Source organism: Triturus cristatus, chromosome 11, assembly GCF_964204655.1.
Source record: "Triturus cristatus chromosome 11, aTriCri1.1, whole genome shotgun sequence".
In the NCBI taxonomy this organism is placed as follows: Eukaryota; Metazoa; Chordata; class Amphibia; order Caudata; family Salamandridae; genus Triturus; species Triturus cristatus.
Window position 1 is genome coordinate 531,330,809 of NC_140594.1, and position 21,794 is coordinate 531,352,602.

The 21,794-nt window shown below is 46.2% G+C and overlaps 1 protein-coding gene across 8 annotated transcripts in view; it reads left to right on the forward strand.

The window, feature by feature from the left end:
• Nucleotides 1-21,794, forward strand: part of LOC146784525 (factor in the germline alpha-like) — a 270,799-nt gene that overhangs the window by 76,716 nt on the left and 172,289 nt on the right. For 7 of the 8 annotated variants that reach the window (XR_014970444.1, XM_085633427.1, XM_085633430.1 and 4 more), the window contains exon 3: nucleotides 17,257-17,409. The exons of the other annotated variant lie outside the window; for it this stretch is intronic. Coding sequence is in view for 6 of the 7 variants with exons in the window: in XM_085633427.1 (XP_085489553.1) it covers nucleotides 17,257-17,409 (153 nt within the window). In the remaining variant the exon portion in view is untranslated. The remainder of the gene's footprint in view (nucleotides 1-17,256; nucleotides 17,410-21,794) is intronic. 8 annotated transcript variants of the gene reach the window in all.

The following is a 21,794-nucleotide window of genomic DNA, read 5'->3' on the forward strand; positions in this document are numbered from 1 at the left end:
TAGAAGCCCGCCCAGTTCTAAATGTTTTTACTGACCTCTAATAAGGTTAAAAAATGTGTCTCTTGTATAAAGATCATGTCAGGATTATGACCTTTCAGCCAGCTTTCTACTGCACAGGCTTTATGTCTATTATTTCAACCATTAGCATTGAAGGACAAAATTGTCAATTTATTCCTAATCATCATAGGTCTAAAAAACAGGAGAAAACTACTTGCATAGACCGAAAGTAATACCCCAGAACTTCAAGAATAATAGTAGGTACATATTTTACCACGACAAATGCCAACTAAAGTGCAGATTGTGCCAATGTGCAAAATGCATCAGCTCTGGATAGTAACCAGAGATTTCTTTTCCTAATAGCAATTGGCAGGCTAAAGTATACTCGGTAGCAACCGAAACTTCTCTTCCTAATAGGAAAAAAGCAGACTGTGTTGCAAGCTAAAGTTCAGGTCGTCCCAATTGTGCAAAACACGCAAATGTTATACCAATACCCTATGATGCAAATTGTGCCAATTGTGCAAAGCATACATTGAGCAGCATATAATATTCAATAAATAGGGAACAGAGAAGAGAATTCCCCCCCCTTCACATAATAGTCAAGTGAAAGTTAAAGTGCAATGTGCAATATAGAAACAACATATTAAGCAGCATCTTTCAATAGCAGGTAACCGATTGCGTAGATAAAGTTTGATGTGCAAAACTGGCATTTGACGATAAGCCGCAGTAACATCTGCATTTAAAGTACAAAGATGCGACATATGCCTAAACGTATTAAAGTGCCTCAAGTGCCTTCTCCTCTTAAAAGCATAATACGGTTCATAGATTATTGACCATATATGAACGATTTCTCGACAGAGCCTATGCTTATTCTGAAACAATGGAATTTGATTTACAAACTCTCCTTTTACGACTGCTTCACCCCCACCACCACCCCCCACCCCACCCTCCTCGGAAGGAGGGAAGTCCCAGCTAGTGCCACTATTCCCTCCTTCTCCCTCTTTTTACTGGATGCCATCTTATTGCATCCCATTGCGATTCCTGATTGACCTCATAACCGTCTTTAAATACTTTCAGGATTTCTCATGGCGTTTCTCAGACAAGACCTATTGTGATACAGAGCCGACTTATGACTACAGAGTCTCCTTTTTCTTATGCAGCATTAAGTTCTTCCAGAAAGCTTTGAGCTTCTGATATGTCCATGAAAATAAAAAACTTCTCTATGACTAGGACTTTTAATTTAGACTGTTGTACGATTATAGCCTGTGCTCCTTTAGCCTTAGTCGATCACTTTAACAAAGTCCTTCCGTCTATGAGCTGAAGCAGCTGACATATCAGAGAAGATTTTAAACTTTTTGATCTCAGCAGTTGAAAATGACCTCTTTAGTATTGCTGCATGTAAGATTTTTTCCTTAATTATGCAGTCTGAGAAATTCATTAAAATCGTGCGTGGATATTTGGCATTTAAGTGTTAATATACAGGGACCTTGTGGGCTCTGGTAATTTCAAGATCTCCTTGTAGCTCAGGAATTACCTTCTTCAATAAAGACTCCGGTATTCCCACAAGGCACAAATTGGACCGCCTGTTCTAGTTCTCAAGGTCTTGAAGCTTTGATTCCATCTGACACTTATACTTATTTAATATAAAAAGATTCCTTTGCATGACAGTGATATTATCTTCCAGAGCTGATACACGGATCTCCACTTCTGTGATCTTTTTAGGTAAACTACATAGATTTTCCTTAAGCTTAGTCAATCTGTCATGCAACTGTGTGAAATTTCATGTGCTTGTGATACTTTAAAGTCTCTTAATTCTTGCAGGATAGTTATAAGCATTTCTTTTATTGAGGAGTTCCCCTTGCCTTTTTTTTTTTTTAGGATTTTCGTCTACTCTTGTTAAGGACAGATCTATTTCCTTTTCTGGTTCAGATGAAGACCCCAAGTCTGACTCCTCTACCAATGTTTCCATCCCAATTTGTATGTTGTCGGCTCCCTTTTGCGTTATCTGTGAAGATGGTTGAGCCTCTTGAGTGGATGAATGGCTAGCCAAAGGTGTTTTTGAAAGATCTGACACTGATACCGTATTTAATTGGGCTGTGAATGAATTGCTTGAACCGATGGAACAGTAACGGGATGAGACCTATGACCTTGCAAATTTGTTTTGGTGCAATTTGGCTATTTGATCTATTTGTTCCTCGGATCTTTGGCCCTCCCTATTTACACGAGGAGAGCTAATCGTCTTACTCCACGCAGCGAGAGGCTTGCTGAAGAGAGGATACTGCTTAGGGCTCACCCCATTGTTATCTTCCCTATTGTGTGTTACCTGCTCCGGCCCCGTCTCCTTCTCCATCTCCTTCGCTGCCCATAGTCAAGAGACTTAATCTGCTGAATGTTAAGATAGAGTTTCCTCTTCCTCTGAAATCTCATCAAGGACGCTTTGTCCAGACTGCTTATTATTTTCCGCCAGTGCCTTAGCCTTTGACTCCATTCTTTGCTGAGCATTTCTCTGACCCCTCCGGACTCCTTTAGGGGCAGACGTGGGTATTAGTGGCGATTGGACAGAAGTCTTTAGAAACGCCTTTCCTACGCCGGTTTTAGTCTGATTATTCCGCATATTCCCCCCCTTTTTTCCTTAATATTATTGATTTTAAAGATTTGGACAACTGACGCCGACTTCTCTCAGCTGCTAAGCACTGGAAGTACATGGAAAACACAAGCTGTAGAGCAACCTCCACCCCCCCCCCCCTCCCTCTATAGCGGGTGATAGAATGTCCCAGAAGGTTCCCAAAGTTACTCTCCGTTTTGGTTAAGGCTCCTGAAGGGATAGCAAGTCAAGCGCCAAGGGCTCTAAGGTCCCCCGTAATATCTTTAAAAGCCCGAGGTCCTGAAAGCACCTGCCAGGATGATAGTTTACAAAAAAGTCACCGTCCACCACCTCTATATCCAAATCCTACCGGTCTCACAAGTCTCTGGCCTCTGGATCCTTGGTCTTAACTCTTAACCGATTCCCCGCGCTGCCACTTTGCTCCGATACCGCTCTGCCGCATTGCCGCCTCCGCTCAGTGACCCCCAGCGGCGTCAGCGGCCCTTGTGACAAATGGCAGCGTCTCGTCTCATCGGTCTCCCTCATGTCTGATGGCAGTCTCTGCTCAGTGCTCCTCCAGCATCGGCGCTCTTCACTTCACAACACTGCCTCGCCCCGCCTCACTCGCATTCTTCCACAATTACCGGCAACAAACCGGTAACAAACAGCAGGCGAGAGGCAGTGTAGCAGCGCTCACAGGTTCCGTACGGCCTCAGGACCCACTGAGACGGCGGCCATCATGAAACCGCTCCTCTCGTGGGCAGAGCATTGGTGAACCAGGAGCTGCTAAGGCAATGTGCGTGGGTCACGTCTGCCGCATTATCCCCTTCCAGTGGCTTTCTACTGGATTTCTGTTATCCTCTAGCTCTTGCAGGGCTTGAAACTTGTTACTGAGGGTGACAGATTATTCACTGTGCATCTTTGAGGAGAGTGGTATTGTATCACTGGCTTGGGTTTGTCGGTTCTATCCATGTTTTCTTCAGCTTAAGCCTGGCCATGACAAGGTGATGGTCTGACATCATGTCTACTGCTGTCATCATTCTACCATCCTGCAGTGACCTCCGGAGCTTCTTGGCAATGCGGAAATGGTTGTTATGATTCTCTGAATGGTTTAGTGACACCCACGTTGCATTGGGTGTTCTATCTGCCTATCACCTGACTGTGCAGGGCACAGAGATCTGCAAGCCTTTCACCATTCTCTTTATGTTGTCAATGACATGGTTGGCCATGACTACTTAGTGCCCTGTGTTGTCCCTTCCAATGTTGGCATTGAGGTCCCCCATCAGTATGGTGATATCTCTCTCTTAGGACGTTTCTCCAGGATGAAGTGAGAGTCTGTTGTGAAAACCTTTTTTTCCCTCTTGTTTGCCGTCATTTGTTGATGCATAGCACTGGATAACATTCATGTTGATCTTCTCTCTTTGTGCAGAAGGTTGTTGTGATGATGCTGGGACCGTAGGTTTCCCATCCAATCAGAGCTCTATTGGCATCAGTGCTACTCCCGGAGTATGTGGGGCGTTCCCTTCCTCGTGTCCGGAATACAGCAGTATTCCTTCTGGAGCCAGGTTTTTCTGTCTGGGCAGTGTCCATCTGGTCTTGCTGATACCAAGCAGGGCAAGGTCGTATTTTTTCATCTTTGATACCACTTGGACTCACTTGCCTGTCTCGTACATGGTCCTTGCATTCCATATCTCTATAGTAATGGTCTTGATTGAAAGCGTGGGGGATCGACTTTGTGGCTTCCAGGAATTTCTGACTTTTACCTCAAGGCGTCCTAGCTCTCTGTGAAGGAGATTTCTCTCTCCCAAGGCCGTGATACCTTTTGGTTGGTGTTTCTGTAGCTAGGATTATTTAACATTGTGGGGTAACTAAACACATGCATAGCCCTCCTCCTTTTGCAGCTGGGCTTGGGACCGGTTATGGCAGAGTTTTAAGGGTTTTGACACACTGGAATATCAGATTAGCAGGTTTAGATTCTGGTATTTGAGTACTGCGAGTGTAGTACATTAGATATTGAGGGTTTTGGTAAGTCTTTGAATTGTTAAACATAAATATTGAAGAGTTCTGACACTAAAGGGTACCATTGAGGTACCCCATATTTCACGGGCAAGCAGTAGAAGAGAATGTGCATCTTAAAAATGTTTGTGATTGGTTCTCTAAATAGGATTTGAATCACTTTTTAGAGACTGGTCATTGTTGAAGGCTATTGATTGTAATTTGTGCTAACAAAGGTGTGTTAACCAAAGATTTCTTTTTCCATTTGATATAGCATTTAAAGGGGACATTTGATCTTTTGTAGACTAAGTCTAGACTAGACAACTATTGCCTATTCAAATTTCTGCTTCCCAAAAATCCTGCTCTTGAGGGCTCATGAAAGTGTGGTTGTACAAATTTGTGTGTTAGATTTGCTATTAAAGCCTGCATGTTAAAATGTTGCCCTCCTTCAGAAACTGATTTGGTTCAGATGAGTATATTTTTGGGAAGATGTATATCAATCTGGTGGCTTGAACCAGCAGTGGTGACCAGTAGATAGGTTACAGAAGCCAGTGGAAGGCAATTACCTTTCTAGTGTACCATTTGCTCTCTTTATGAGTCGATGCAGCTGTGGCATAGGATTTTGCCAGGCTCCAACATGGCTATCAAGAGAAGATGGGTTGATAGACTTCACCACTGCACAGAAATCACAAAATTATTGAGCCACTCGAGGGTCACACGAGAAGATAATATTGCTTAGCCTAGTGACGTTAATGTTGATGTTTTGATTTGAAAGCTCCAGCTGCCCGCAAATGTCATTATTTTTACTCTGCAGTTTTGAAAATCATAAAACAGATGGAAAAAATAACACTTGTACTTTGAGAAAAGTGTAAACATGGTGGGATTTGGGGATTCTACACAAAATGTCTCTAAATGCGACTGTAGCAGTTACTAGTACTTCCCAGGAGAGTTGTAAATGCTTAGTCCACAAGTGTAATTAATTTACACTAAAATCTCTTCCTCTTTAACAGCACATTTGTGAATTCTTATAGTAGGGTTACTGAGCGAAGTGATTAGACAATGGTTGGGCCCTGCAAACCAGAGCATCCTGGGCATATTTCCTGGCAGCTGTAAACATTTGTTTACTGTGAGATGTAGCACAGAACTCTTGAGGTCTTCACAAAAGACCTAAATTTAAGTCGCATTACATGTCAGTTTTCAAACCCACCTTCTGATTTAAAAAATAAAAGCAAAAACAAAAGAAAAAAAGCTTTCAGATAAAATGTTTCTATCCGTAGTCGTTCTGCGCATGGGTGAAGAAGTGAAACCAAAACTACCTGGATTATCCAGAACAGCAGAGTGGTCCAAAAATGTTTTAGGAATAGGCTGGGCAAAGTACGGATATTGACTGTTTAGTTGGGCGAGGGAGAAGAGATTGTTTGTGATTCTGCACTTGGCAGAGCAGCTGTTATCTTTGGTTTGGCATAGGGACCCTATGCTATTGATCTCAGAGCTTTGCCAGTAATACCATTTGGAATAATTCCTCTACAGGGTGTCCCATTTTAGGGTTTTTTAAATGTTACACACACTTGAATGTTTTTTTGTTGCAGTTTTTAAGCTCCTTGAATATCAGTTATTGGCAAATCAAAAGACCATGAGAAAGGCATGAAAAAAAACTTGATGCTGAAGAGGTGTTAAAATAATAATCTTGGTTATACTTATGATAGATGTGGGAGTTTTTTCAGCAAAACATGACTTTTTTCATTAGGTCTTGCCTGAGCCAGCGCACATGCGCTGCTCAGCGAGGCTTTAGTAGGGGCTTTTAAATTCTAAACACGCTCGTGCTTTTTTTTATCACCCGCAATTGGCCTTTGCATGCGTCTTTCTAAGAAAGACAGCACTCAATTGGTCCAAGGCGGGTGATTGTACCACCGCCTTTGTTCCCTGGCATAGGGTGCACGGGAGCGAGCAGCGGCCCGCACTGTGCCAGTTGCATTCCTGACATTCTTTGCCGTGCGCGGGCACTACTCGCGGGCTTTTTTACATTTTCTTTTAGTGCGCGCGCACGCACACACAACTCGCCGTGCTTGTTTTAATTAGCAGCGGCATGCTTGTTTTCCCCTTACAAATAGTGAAACTCATTTTAAACCAGCTTTGCTATGTGCTTGTTGGTGCGAGCTGTGCTTTTGTTGAAATTTCTGTCAGAATGTCCCAGCTTTTGGCGAAGCTGTGCACTCCTCTTGACTGTGTTTGCCAAATAACCCCTGCCTTGAAGCCACGTTTTATTGTAGAAAAGAAAGCTCTGAATCCTTGCTCAGCTGCTAATTTCCTGTTTTTAAGTTCTTCCACTTCTTTTCCTCCTTCCACGCTCTCACCGCAGCCCTCAGTGCCCACGCCTCATTGTTGCAGGCTGGCGCACTGCTTTTCGACTCTACTCGTTAAAGTGCAGGTGCTTGTGGCTTGTAAGGCGACCTCTTCCCGCCAGTCGCGCAGAGGAAGGCCCTCAGCTGGGCTGTGCCTTAGCCCATGGCTTGCTCCTGGGCTGCACCGCAGGACTGGCTGCTAGGTATTCAGCATCACATTGCGGCAGATATGTCTGGTACGTCTGCACATGTTTGTGTTGTCTAGAGCCGGCACTCTGGTTATGGTGAAACCAGAGCCTGTTCGCAGTCAGTAGAACTGTGTGACCCTCTGCTGTAATCGAAGCCACGGGAGGGAACTGGCAGTGCTGGGTGTTACTGTTGAGCATTCGGCGAGCTACTAGCGCCCAATGACTCATAGTGCAGGGTCCATTGTCTCCAAATGCTTACATAGATTAATGCCACCCTCCTTCTCTTTGGTATCCATTTTGTCGACATCAGAAGGTTTGCAGCACCAAAGCTTTTGGTCTCCACACCTTTTTGGTGGTACCTGTCCTGGTAGAGAAGTGAAACGTGGAACGGCATTGGCACATCAAAGTCAATTATGGGAACCATTATAGTAGCAGGGCGGCGATGAAAGGATGCATGCCTGTCTTTAATGACGTGGAAGCCGGGATTGCTGCATTGGTAGCACATATATCGACAGTTGTTTATCTGTGCAGCGCGAGAGATGCAGGGCGGTGGCTGGGCTGTGGCAATCTTCTGTGGGTATTGATTTTTTTTTTTTTTTTTGAAATATATTTTTATTGCAGGAATCAGTAAATCGTTACATAATCAACCAGCATAATATAACAAGCAAGATCAATGAGACACACCCCTCCGTCCCCCCGCCGTAAGTTTCTTACACAGCCATTCAGCCCACAACCCTAGGGTCGGGCGGCGCAATTCAATGGGGGCTCAGAAGGATGTCGAGGCTGGTCCGGATGATCCACTGTCCTTCATCTGCTTTTCCAAACAAGCCTATAAACCCAGAAAGAAAAACCCCACCCTCAAAACGCTACGAACCAAAGAGAACCCACCCAACCCCGCCATCAGCGCACGGCAACAACCTCAACAGGATCTGCTAGAGGACCCATGGGGAAAGCAACAGAGCTGAAAAGTGCAATCGTCTATCGGGACTTGGGGCGAGCTGCTTCCTCACTTTCAGAGTCGCTGGGGGCGCAATAATCCCTAAGGGCCTGCACTAACGTCTCCCACTCCAGCGCTGCCTCCTGTGCCTTCTCATTACGCTGCCTCCAAGCTAGCTGGTATCTTAGCGTGCTCTCCCCCGTTGCCCACTTCAGAAGTTCGCTGCGCCACCGGCTTCCTGCCGGACCAGCTCGTGCCTTCCAGTTCCTGGTCACCTCTCGTTTAGCAAGGAGCAGCCCTAAATCAATGAACTTGCTAGATATTTTGTTCTTGGGGGTATGAGGGAACCAGTGCAGGAGTCCCACCGCCGCGTCAAACGATAAGGATCTCCCCGTCGTCTCCTCCAGGGTCTTCCCCACTTCTACCCAATAGGATGACAATCCCGGGCAGGCCCACAGCATGTGGAGAAGGTCCGCCTCCTGGGCCGGGCACCTGGGGCATTCCGCCGAATTCGTAGCAAAATATCGCCTGATTTTCACCGGGGTCAGATATGCTCTATGGAGCACGTAGTAGTGTACCAATTGAAAGCGGGCGTGGCGTGTGCCCTTCCAGGCTCGCCGCACCAGCTGGGACCAGGTCGTCTCCGGGATCTCCTTGCCAATGTCCTCCTCCCAACGGTTTCTCAGAGTAGTGAGGGGAGCCAGCCCCTCATTGATCAGTCTGCCGTAAAGGCAAGTGACCGCCTTCACCGTGCCCGCAGACATCATCACGTATTGGCATACCGGGGATAAAGGAGGTTCCTCCTGCCCGCATTTCCAGTGCGCCTGGATCGCTCGGACAAGGGCCGAGTGCAGCAGAAAGACGCCGCGGGGAATCCCGAAGCGATCAATGAGCTCCTGAAAGGGCAAGAGCGCCCCGTCCTCGTATAGATCACCTATTAGCTGTAGGCCGGCGTCCTCCCAGTTCGCCAACTGTGACCAATCGCCACCATGGAGCAAAGCCGTTAGCATCCCCAGAGGTATTTCGGGCGCATACGGTGTTCTCAGGTGGCCCCGGGCGTGAGTTTGGTTCCAGCACAGGCGAACGGTCCGCTCCTCCATCGACAAGTCCTGCAAGGCCAACCGTTGTCGCATCGCTATGAAGGAGAGAACATGCCTGGCCATACCCGTTCCCCTCCTGTCTTCTGGGCCCCGGAATTCCCGGGCGATCTCCTGGGTGAAGGTCTGGAGCTGCGCCGCTAAATAGTACTTTTCGAAGTCCGGCACCGCAAGCCCACCCTCAGCCTTCGGCCGCGTCAGGGATTTGAGGGCCACCCGCCGGCGGCCCGAGCCCCAGAGGAATCCGACTATCATTGATCGTAATAGTCGAAACGTGGCCGGTGGGACCCAGATCGGTAGTGTCCGGAAATAATATAACAACCGGGGAAGCGCCACCATTTTAAGCAAAGCAATCCGCCCTGCCACCGAGAGCGGTAGCGTGGCCCAGAAGTCCATACTGCCTCGAAGTGCTCGAGTGCCGCGGGCAATGTTCCCAGCCAGGAGGTCAGAAGGTTCATGATAGACGTGCACCCCCAGGTACTTAAAGCAGTCGGGTTCCCATCTAATCTCCCTACTTCTGTGGGTATTGATGCAGCACATGTTAGTGTGTGTAGGGTAGGGCAGTGTGTGGGGCATCAGACCCAGAAGCACAACGGATTGTGTAGTTTTAAGATGTATGTATGTTGCTGTGTCGATGTAAGTGTTGGAATGACATGGAATGTTGAAGGATTTTGCTATATGTTGGGAATGGAATTTGCGCAGTTTGAGCATTGCTGGCTAAGATTATACGTGTTGGGAAGACCTGTCGCACTACCGCTGAAGCAGGTTGTTTTGCCGGTCACGATTGATGAGCTTGTTTCCCAACAGAGTGCACGCACAACTGCTCTGTGGTTGGGTATGGAGGTGCGCCAGCAGAGAGCTGTTTCCAGCACAAAGAACGCAGCACAGTGCTGCATGTAAGAAGTGGGTACGCGGGCAGAGTACCAGCCAGCACTGGAAGTTCAGGATAATGCCACGCTTTGGTTGAGCACCACTGGAAGACAAGTGTGCCTGTGGTGTTTTATAAAGGGTGGACTGTGTTTCTACTCCATCGGACATCCACCACCTAGGTTTTCGGACACAGTACGTATGAACCTGGATTGTCAGTTCAAAAAATAACTTTCAGGAAAGGGAGAATACTCCCTTCTTTCCTAATGTCAATTAGAAGTATTCTAGGGGTGGTGGACTTCGCAGAAGAGACACTTTCCTTGCCTGAGGTGGAGGCGAAACAGAGGCATTTTTAAGATCCAAGGGTTTGATGGTTAAGAGTTTATTCTGTCCAGTATCGTGGACGTATGCCTGCCAGGGACAAGCCAGGCGTTGAAGACGTGCCTGCATTCAGGAGAATGATGTAGTTTGGCATCCCAGACTGGTATTGTATGAAACTTTCTTGAAGACTGACATAAAGTTGTGAATTGTTCGCAGCATCACCCCTGGCTATGTGTTTTGATAAAAAATGTAGGACAGGAATTGGTTTGCAGATCTGAGGATCAGAGCAGCTTATATAATTGAGGCAGCGAGTCGGGCATTTTTGTGTCCGATATCTTATGTTTTTATTTATTTATAAACTACTGCTCTGCTGATTTTTGCAGTTGTTTAGTCTTGTAAATACCCAGCTTCATTATTAGTCAAGTCAGTGATATTCAGTGCATTTTAAAGACTGAGGGCCTCATGTAGGAAGCCAAATACCGGTCGGTAACGGCCGAAATTCGGTAAATATCCCGTTACCGACCGGTATTTAGGCATTTGCTATGTAGGGGGCTCATTTCTGGATTCGGTATTTACCGAATCGGAAATTAAGAAATCGGTAAAATACCGATTCGGTAAATACCGAATCCAGAAATGCAATGTAGGGAGCACTCTAAAGAGTGCAAATCAGTATTAAATATTCGTTATTTACCACCAAATACAGGTTGGTGATAAATAACGAATACCTTGCAAAAAGCAATATTTTGCTGATTTAAGTGTGCCATGTGGCAGACATACATGCCCTTAGGGCATGTATGTGCGCCACATGTGCACACATGCAAGATTCAGGGGTGCAACAGGGTGTCAATGTGACACCCTGCCACCCTTGTATATGCTCCCCCAATTACCGAATCGGTATTTACCTAATCGGTAATGAGGCATACCTTCCCATTGATTCCTATGGGCCTCCAGGCCCATAGGAATCAATGGGAAGGTATGCCTCATTACCGAATCAGTAAATACCGATTCATAATTTCCTAATTTTACCGATTCGGTAAACATTACCGAATCATTACCTACATCACATTTACCGATTCATAAATACCGAATCGGTAAAATTCGGTATTTATGAATCGGTAAATGTGAGGCTACCTACATATGGCCCCGAGTGCGTTATGCTGACGTTGACATCTGTTGATATGAAGGCAGTGTGACTGGGCAGGGGCAGGCAGTGCGACTGGGCAAATCGTGAATTCCATTCACTAACCACGAAACTCTTTTCTGCGCAATATCAGTTCTCTGTCCCAAGTCACCGCAGTACTAGGCCCCCCATGCCCGTCAATTGCGTTAGTGCTCAATGCTGACATATACTGTGAGCTGCAGATCATGAATCCAAGTCCTGGCATGGCCGATTCAGCCTTCCATCCTTCCAGATTGATAAATTCAGTACTATTAAATTAAGCTGAGCAATAGTAAGACCTGCTGCTTACAGTGCTTAGAAACTGCACCAGTCGATCTATGTGAGAAACAAGATATTATCACCCTCCCTCTTAGGTGCACCCTACTAATCGCTTAACTTTCCATGCTCCATGATCGTGCAAACCCTATCAGTTTTCGATCCTCGTAACCCTTTATTCCAGCTGCCCTCTGTGTATAAATGGCCCCCTGTTATTTACAGCTGTGTTTCTGTTAGCTCTGTTGCCAGAGCATGGCTGCTCCGCAGTGGGTGCTTCAGTCCCATTATTAATGAAAGAAACGTGTGGCAGTTTTTGGCACTAGGGGAGTCGCCATCATTGAATTCTTTTGAGGGTAGCAGCTCATAGTCCGTTCATTCCATGCCCAAAAGGATAAATGTCATTGAGACTCCCTTCTTAATAGGCATATATTATGTTCCACAACTGCACTCCAAAGAGAGCGATATCGTCCGAGAGACTGAAAATGGAAGACAGAGAGAGATAGGCGCAGTGCTGAATTTGTGGTAAAGAAATAAGTAGGGACCCAAAGTTTTACTTAGGAGCACGACCGCCTCCGCTGCTGAATGTCAGAGTTGCCAGCCAGGGGCGGAACAAACGCCCCCGCGATGCGAGGGGGCCCCCCAGTCTTCAGTACATGAAGGGGGGGGGGGGGGTAGAGAGCTGTAGACCTCTTGCTCTAAGCAGCTGCAGTGTGCCGCCTGCTCTGAGCTCCTCGGGTTGGCCCAGGACTGAAGAGAAACAAAGTAACAAGTTACATTGTTTCTCTTCAGTCAGAGCCGGGCTGGAACAAGGATGAGGGTGGGGGCCCCCGAGAGAGTGTTCACGCAGGGTACTGCTCCTATGAGGCAGCACAAAGCTGACTTGGGCCGGAGAAAGTTTGCAGCTCCAGGCTTCCCTACACTTGAAGGGGCCCCCTCGGCCCCCCACACTGAAGTGAGTGATGACGCACAAGCCTGAGCAATGCACATCAGTTCTGTTTAGCTTCAGCCCGTCTCTGGGCAGGTAGCAATGTTCTGAAGATCTTGCACACAAAAAAGAAACAGTTGTAATTTATAGCTTTGTTTCTGGCTTGTGTACAGAGGCCTGGAAGGGAAGGCACCCCAGGATTTCTCTGTGAATCAGAGTGCTGGAGTGCAGAAATAAACAGTCGACAGAGCAGTGATAAGCAGAAGGTTAAAAGGAAGTTCAAAGGAAGAAGCAATGCTGTGAGGTAGAGGCAGATGATAGAACTCTGTGTGTGAATGTGTGTGCATGCAAAGGGGCTTAGCCCCCCCCCAGGTGCAGGAGCCCCCCACCCCTCAGCCATGCACCTTGCTAGTCCTGATATTCAGCAGACAACAACTTGCTCTGATCTTTATGCAGAGACAGTGCAATAAGTTGACACTGCTCTGAAGAAATGTAAGTCACACTTTATTGTTACATTTTGGGAAGCCACTGATTCTACAGGAAGCCAGGCCAGGGTTTTTGTTCATTGCAGGAGTTGGTGAAGGGCTCTTGCAGAAGGCCTGGATGGATAACTAAAGCAGGATTCAGTGTTTGACTGCGGACCCGCCCACATCCAGCCTGCACCATCAGTAAGAGTCCATTATCAGAGTCAGACTTACACAGAGGTAGTGAGGCTAGCTAGCGCTGAACTAGCTGGTGTCCCCCAAACAGGTGAGTCCACCAACAGCCCTTTTCTTTCTACCTTGATTTAATAAAGGGAGGCATGGAGTAACTGGCTTGCCCTGGGGGTATTGGGCAGATACCATAACATTCATTATGCCTCACCACCTGGTAACAGCAAAAGGTCAGCAGTCCCAATTATTTATATGGAGGAGTTTAGCGCGCATCCGCACCGAGATAGACCGGTTAAGCATTACAAGCACATTTTTAAGGCCAGGAGAGAATTCAGATGCAGCCTGATCACCTGCAGTTTCCTCCTTGAAATATCAATTAAACATGCTAATATGTACATCATTGTTTGTCGGAGGCCACACAAAGTCGGCCGGCGTCTTATGTTGTTGCAGCTGTTGGCATGCATGCTTCTTCCAGAAAGACGTAATGCATTTCAGGATAATAAGAGACTTGCTGCACAGGGCGGCAGTTTGAAGAAAGTCGTCTTAGTATGTTTTACTTTTTGAGTATCATTACTGTGTCCTAGAGCATAATATTAAGCTGAATACAGATTCAGATTAAACCCCTATTCAATGAGTGCAACATGCACTGTATGAGTTGGATGTATTTTCTATTTCAACCATTGATGTGTGCCTTTATAAAGAAATGAAAAACCTTCGGAACGTTGTTCAAGATAGATCTCCGCTCCAGTCTTTGACTCTGAAATGAACAAATATACTTAGATTACAAAAAGAGTATATCTGCAGGCAGAAACGCGCCTCTAGCACTTTCCACTATCTTTTGTGTATGCTGCCACCTCCACTAATTACTTTTTATCGGCTTGGGCTACACTCCCTTGGTGCAGATCAGTTTTTCAAATGTCCATGCTTTTTAGCCTGGGTTATCTGTCAGTCTGTCCATGGTTGATCATTTGGCACTGTAGCCGATTTGCTTTTAGAACTGTCAGCTCTAAAATCTACACTTGTTAAAATTCAGCATCCACTTGAAATACAAAACTACTCTTAATCCTTTTTCTTTCTGTGCCTCTTCGGAAGAAATGCAAACGTTGAGTCTCTCAGGGGAGTCCAACATAGGTCTAGGAGAACTGGATCCATACAAGATATTCAGCTATCCATGCGCTATGTAAACAAATGCAATTTAGAGTCATTTTATGTGGATGTCTTCTATTTGGATATCCTAAATATTTGGCAAGGCCCTGGCTCTCCAGGACCTACCTTGTATGCCCCAGTATTTTCTACAGTGCAATGTCTGCCTTTCCGTCATAACGCAATCTTGAAGTGGTCCTTGTCATTGCTAAGGTGCAAAGGATTAAATAATACACAATGTAGCTATTTTGAGAACAACTGACTAAGGATGCTATGATTTGCTACCAAGTTAGTAATATGTCAGTTCGAATACGCAAGCCACCATTGACTGTAATATTTATTAGAAAGAGATCCTTTCTCCAGCATGCGTGTTCTTGACAGCACGTTGCCAGTGCAGCCCATGCCATTGACAGGAAGTGTTGGTGGGCATATTTACGATCTAGTTTTCCAGTGGCTGAAAGTATTGATAATGTGGTCATAATAGTAAGAAGCATATTAGTAAGATGAATTTTATTGACACCTTTTTAGATAAAAAAAAAAAAAAAGTTTTTCAGAAAAGCAGTTTTTTCAAAATCCTGACTGTAATGCCCTGGGTTGCCTGGGCGAGGCTGCCTTATGTGTTAGTTAGCTTGGCAGGGCTTTCGGATGCCCGATTTCTAGGATGACCGTATAAGGGTCAGGACTCCATATTTGAGTGCATGCCTCAGACCAGCCCTGTTTGAGGTTGCACCATTGTGGTTTTTAACACGAGACATAGTGTAGTAGATGGTTTGATGAAAGTGCGACTCTAAAGATGATTTTTAAAACTTTAAAAATATGTGATCCTGCTGTTTAAATGAAAGATTATATTAACCATAAAACTGAGAGCAACATTGTAAGAATTGGACCACCATATAAAAGCTGCTATGTCATGAATGTTGGGTTATGGTATAATGAAATTGCATGATATGTTATGTTATGTTCAATAGCATGGTGTGCCAAGTTTTTCTATGTGTTTCGTTGTTATGTTTTTATATTGTTATGTTACCGGGCTGTGATGCAGCATACCATTGCTGATTTAAAGAGTGCTGCAGGCAGATAGAGGTCTACTTAAGTGCACTAAGACACACAAGGGAAGGGGATGGGCACAAGAAGGTTTATACAGCCAATTCCCTTGTGTGGGTGAATGGCATCATCTGACAGTTTTCCATCTGCATCGCCTCAGTCTCCGTGGGCAGTACCAGCTCCTCTGAGGCAGATTTCCACCTGAGCAGGAAGGGGACCCAGAACCTCTTTGCATTCTTCCTCTTTGGGGGTTCTGTATTCCTCTTCTCAGGGAGAGGTGGTAGGAAAGCGTTGCTTCTATTGGGATGTTTTCAGTGGCTGGCAGCCCCCAGTTGCGCAGGCTTATTTCCAAATGAGGCTTGGTGGGAGGTAGGCTCAGCCTGGCCTTTTTCCTCTCTCCTGATATCCTGCTTCCAGATGGTTGTTGAGCCTTGACCAGCTCCAGCACAGCAGCTAGATCGGTCCCTCGTGCAGATAATTGCTCTGGCTCAGCTCTTCTCTGTGGGATCCTCAAGACCAAAATGAGCCAGACATCCATGTGGCTTCTGTCTGCCACCCGCGCTCTCCCCTCAGGTACCAAACATTACAGACAAAGCAGTGACCTTTGATGGAAAAAGTGCAAAAGAAAGCCATACAGATTTAGTGGTGTTTCTCTGGTCTATTTTCTATGTTCTCTGTAAGAATGTGGGTATGACCGGGTATCCCAAGGTCATCATTTACTATGTTTCAGAAGTTAATACATTTGAATATACAATGAAAAATATGTTGGATAATGCACAGCTTTTGTCCTAAAAAAAATATTATTGGGGGAAAACATCCCCCCCCCCCGCCCCAAGTACACTTGAAAGAGTCCGTCTGGCTCGCTACGTACCATAGAGCATAAGGGGACTGGTCTGACAAAATATAAAAGGGCTGCTTTGGGTTCCCAGTCCGGCCCTGGCCTGAGAGCTCCTGACTGGGTCCAGAGCATGGGGGGCCCCTCCATATACTTTGTAGGGGAGCCCCCTCAAGTTTCGTTACGCCACTGCTGCCAGCTACCAGCGTGTCCTAGTCATGGTTCCACCTCATGCCTTTTTTGAACATCCTGCACTACAGGTCATGGGTTTGAATACCGACCTTTTCACCTAAGTTTATTTACAGAGTTTGATACAGCTCCAAATGGTATATTCAGGGAAAGTGGGAAAGACACAATGAAAACGTTGATGGTGCCGGGGGGAGGGGGTGGGCTTGTCTTTCATCATTTCAAGTTGGTCGTAATACATTCTACCGGCAAAAGAGTGCGTGCCTACTGCAGAGAACAAGGACATTAAGGCTATCTACTTTAACCTCCTCCATAATGAAATCTTAGCAGTCACCCCATCTCTGCTACGGGAAGGATGTATACAGGGCAACAAGAGTCTTAACAGAGGCCCCAATGACACCGGCTCCACTATTGTAGACCTGGTCAGCGTTTGACAAAGAAAGGTGCTGGCTACGGATGCCGCTAAGAAAAAGCATTGGCATAGCCAAAAGGTCTCGCTTTTGGGACCTTACAAGTATTTAGTTATGCAGCACAATATCCTTGGTGCAACAACACCAACTGTTGCATGGCTAAACACTTATAAGGTCCTCAAGGAGAGACCTATTGGCTATGCCAATGCTTGTTTTTGTATGTAATGTCATAGTTTTTCAAATGCTAAGAAAAAGTGTCCAATTTTCGGATATTCTTTATTTCCATTTATTTTATAGATCAGAAATATAAACAGTGGTTTTTCAAAATTGAAGACCCTAGTACCACTGATTCCTAAAGATCGAAAACCAAGCAAAGTGGATACACTGAAGGCAGCATCTGAATACATTCGCCTTTTGAATGAAATTCTTGAAGAAACTGGAGGCATTGAGGTAGAGTGATGTCCGCTAAACATTCACAATGTGTGTTGATTCATAAATGATTGTTTCCCAGAGTTTGCATGTGTTAGAAAATTGGTAAATGTTAGGCACACTGTGTTTGACAGGTTGCCATATTAATTTCAGCAGCATGGTTTGTTCTTGGACTGGACCGCATTGTTTTGCATGTATTATGTCTCTCGGGCAACTTACGGCCAGGTTGCTCCATTTTAGGGGATGAAGGACCTAAACCGGTGTACTCTCCTCTTTACTACAACTCTAGGTAAGTTGACAATTCATTATTTATATGGGTGCAGACAGTTTTCTTTTCTTGCCTGGTACCACTAACAGTCATTTGTGTCCTCTAATACAGTATTGCACTCTATGATATGCGCTCATACACTCTGTTACCAGTCACTGCCTTGTTATAACTTAGCCTCAATGGTATCCTTTACTTGCGTTCAATATGTGCTCTGATGTACTGCTCCAACTGACCTTTTCTTTTCACGTCTTTCCATGTTCTGCCCTACAGATCAATGCTTCTGGAATAGTTTTACTGATGGAATTATTTACTTTATATTGAGATTGTGCTAATTGTCTTCTTAGTGAACACTACATTGTGGTTTCTGGTTTTTGCTGTCTTTCTCTAATCGCAGCTCTTTGTCATATTGCCCTTGAGTGATCATGCATTTTGATTGATCGGATTGTGAACTGGTTGCTCCTATTGCTGCTATTGCTCTCGCTTCCCATGGGTGGACCTCCTGTTGTGATTGTTCAGTGTTTGCCGTCCTTTTGTATCTGGAAGGAATGTACATTGGGAGTTTTCTTCAGTGCTGCTGATCAGTATACCAACAGTGAACCTAAGATTGTGATCTGTTTGCAGTTATGCTCCAGTCTTATCAGGTTGAGCCTTCAATTCTGATTTTTCTGCTTTTGAGCGCTCATCGCTGCTATTGCATATTTCCCATCAAGAGAGACTGATAACCTAACTGTTCTACTATTGGCTCATCCTACTAAAATTGCTCATATTGCATCTGAGTGGGCCTTTATATTTTGTCAATGTATTTTTATTGGTTTTAGAGATAAAACAGTACAATAAAACCAAACCTTGGCAGGAGACACCAATGCATCATATAGGCCGAGAGTTACAGAGAGCTAAAGTATCATGTACAGTTTGTGTACTAGGACCTATGCGAGCCCATAATGTTCTCAGCATGACCCTCCCAGGTCTCCAATGGACATGGCATAAGTCACAATTCAACAGGTTCTCATGGAAGGTCAAAAAAGTCCTTGGTGTTCTTCCCGCCCCCCTCCCCCATCATTAGTCACCGAAATAAACATAGATATACTATGGTGTCACTGTCAAAGAAAATTCAAGTTTGGTTGTGGGTGAAGGCAGGACTATGGAGAGAGGGGGCCCCAAGCCCCTGGAACCCCCCCCCCCCCAAATCCTGGGAGCCAATGGGAGCTCTAGATATGATAGAGATGGAGAGCTCTCAGTCGTGCCCCACATGCAACCAAAGGCAGACCCTCCGACAGATATTCAACCAGGGGAGCCCAAACATAGTCAAACCCCTTCCAGGAGTCTTCCACAATATCTGCCATTCTTTCCATCGCCAGTGCGCGCCAACCTGGCGTACCATAGGGTAAGGGAGGGGTCATCCACCTTCTTCCATGCTGCCGCCACAGCCATATTCGGATGCCCCAGGCACAGCCACATCACGGAGCGATTCCCCTGCGTTTAGTGCTTCAGACTGGGATCCCTAATCCCCATTAGAGCGTGTTCTAGCATATCCGGGATCGGATAGCCCAGAATCAGTTTGATTTGGGAAAGTACCTCCTTCCAAAATGGCTTGATGCGTAGAACGTCCCACCAGATATGCCTGAAATCCCCCAGTCCCGCAGCTCCTCCAGCACCTATCTGAGGCCTTAGGAAACATAGTGTGTAGCTTTTGAGGGTGTAGGTACCATTCGTACATAATTTTGTAGTGGGCCTCCCTTAAAAACATGGAGCGATTGTACTTGGGGATGTCCCTATAGAGGGGGGTCCATTGTTTCCTCTCCAATGGGGTGGATAAGACTGAGTCCCAGAACCTTTGGTGTCTAGGGGAGGGGTGGGATCCCAAAGCCCTTATGAGTGAGTAAAGGAAAGAGATGGTCCTCTTCGTGGAGGCCCCTGACTGCGCACATTTTTCTATTGGGAGCAAATCCCTAGTGGCAGCCTGCCGTATCTGCGAATGCAAGACCCAGTGCTTAAGTTGCATATAATGATATTCCAATGAGGGCTGGAGGTTAAAGGCTCAAACACATTCTGCAAATGTCAGCAATTTCCCCCGCTCAAACATATGAGAGCGCATGAGACAGCCACCCTCCCGCCAAGCCTCAAATGACCCCTCCCGAAGCGCCGGAGGAAACTCTGGGTTGAAGTGGATGGGAATGTAGGGAGAAGGGAAGGTGGTAAGGGGCGTGGATCTAGATAGCTCATCCCAAACCCTTAAGGTGGTAGCCGTAGGAGTACTGATATAGGCATTGTGTGGTTGATTGCGTTTGTTTCCACAGGAGGTCCCATATTGTCCTGCCCACTATTTGTCGGTCCATGTGGAGCCAGAGTTTTTCCGATTCACGGAGGGACCATTCCGTGATCACTCTTAAGTTGGGCTGCTCTGTAGTACCCCATGAAATCCGGCAGGGCCAATCCCCCCTCCTCTCTTGACTTGGTTAACACGCGGTTGGATAGTCACGCTCTCTGCCCCTGCCAAAGAAACTTAATAATCATTGTTTTCAGCTCGGAAAAAATAGCCCTGTCTACTGGAATAGGTAGGCCTTGAAAAAGATACCGCAGGTGCGGGAGAACGTTCATTTTGATGGCGTTGACTCACCGTATCCAGGAGAGATAGGCTGTCCTCCATCTGGACAGGTCAGCTTTAAGCTAGTGCAACAAGGGAGGGTTATTAGCTCCGTAAAGATGTTCTAGCTTGTGGGTGAGTTTGATGCCGAGGTATGTGATGTCTTTGTGTGTGCTTTGCAAAGGGGACTCTTCCTCAATAACCTGCATGGTCTCCTTAGACACGGTTAAGTTAAGGAGAAAGGATTTCGAGAGGTTCACCTTAAATCCCGAGGCCTGTTCATATAAGGCGAGTTCAGATTGAATGGCTGGAAGAAAAGATTGCGACCTCGTGATTGAAAACAGCACATCGTCTGCGAAGAGAGAAATCTTGTGCTCGTCTGTGCAGAACGGGACCCCCCTTATATCTGGATTGGCCCGAATGCGTTCCGCAAGAGGTTCGATGCTGGGCGCAAACAGCAGGGGGATAGTGGGCACCCCTGCCTGGATCCCCGAGAAACTTTAAAAGGTTCTGAGGCCACCCCATTCACCAAGACTTAGGAACTAGGAGCAAAATAATTTGCCCTTACCATTCCAATGGAGGTCTCATTAAAACCAAACCGCTGTAGTGTGCGCGTCAGAAAGTCCCAATCAACCCGATCAAAGGCTTTCTCTGCGTCTAGCGAGAGAAGGGCCACTGAAATGCCTTTCCCTCTGTACCTTTTCGGTAATGTGTACCACCCTCCGGAGGTTGTCATGAGTTTGCCTCCCCTTGATGAAGCCCGCCTGATCCGGCTGCACGAGCATCGACATAACATGCTCCAGGCGTGAGGCCAATATTTTAGAATATAACTTGGCGTCCAGATTGAGGAGCGCCGTTGGCCTATAAGAGGCACAGCTAGTGGGGTCTTTCCCCGGTTTGGGGATAACTGAGATCAGTGCCTCCCCTATGGAGGGGTTCACCTTTTGCGTGTAAGCTATATTGTTGAAGAGTAACACTAGGCGGGGGACTAATTCTGGCGCAATGGTACGATAGAAGTGGGTATTGAGACCATCAGGGCCAGGTACCTTTTTGAAGCTTAAGAGAGCCGATCGCCTTTTGGACCTCTTCAGCGGAAATGGGTCTACTCAAGTCTTCTTTCATGGGGGCCGGTACCTAGGGCAGAACTAAAGCCTCTAGGTAGTGGTCCTGTACTTCCGCGTCCAGCGGGTCTGCAGTATATAGGAAGAGATAGAATTCCCCAAAAGCTCTTGCTTTCCCTGTTTCGTTGTGGTGGGAAATTCCCTTCCCATCTACTATGTGCTTAATGTATTCCTTTTCCTGTCTCACTCGTAGTTGGCGCACCAATAGGTTTCCCACCTTGTTTCTCCCCTTGTAGCTGCGGGCCTGCAAACACAGGAGGGTCTTTTCCGCTCCCAGGGGCGGCTCTAGGCTCATGGTGGCCCTGTGCAGGGAGCGCAGGTAGGGGGCCCCGGAAGAGGGGGTCCGGGCGGGGCGGAGCTCAGGAAGGTGTTTTAATAAAACGTCCAGAAAAGGCGTTAGATGACCAGTAACATGGTAACAGAAAAACAATGT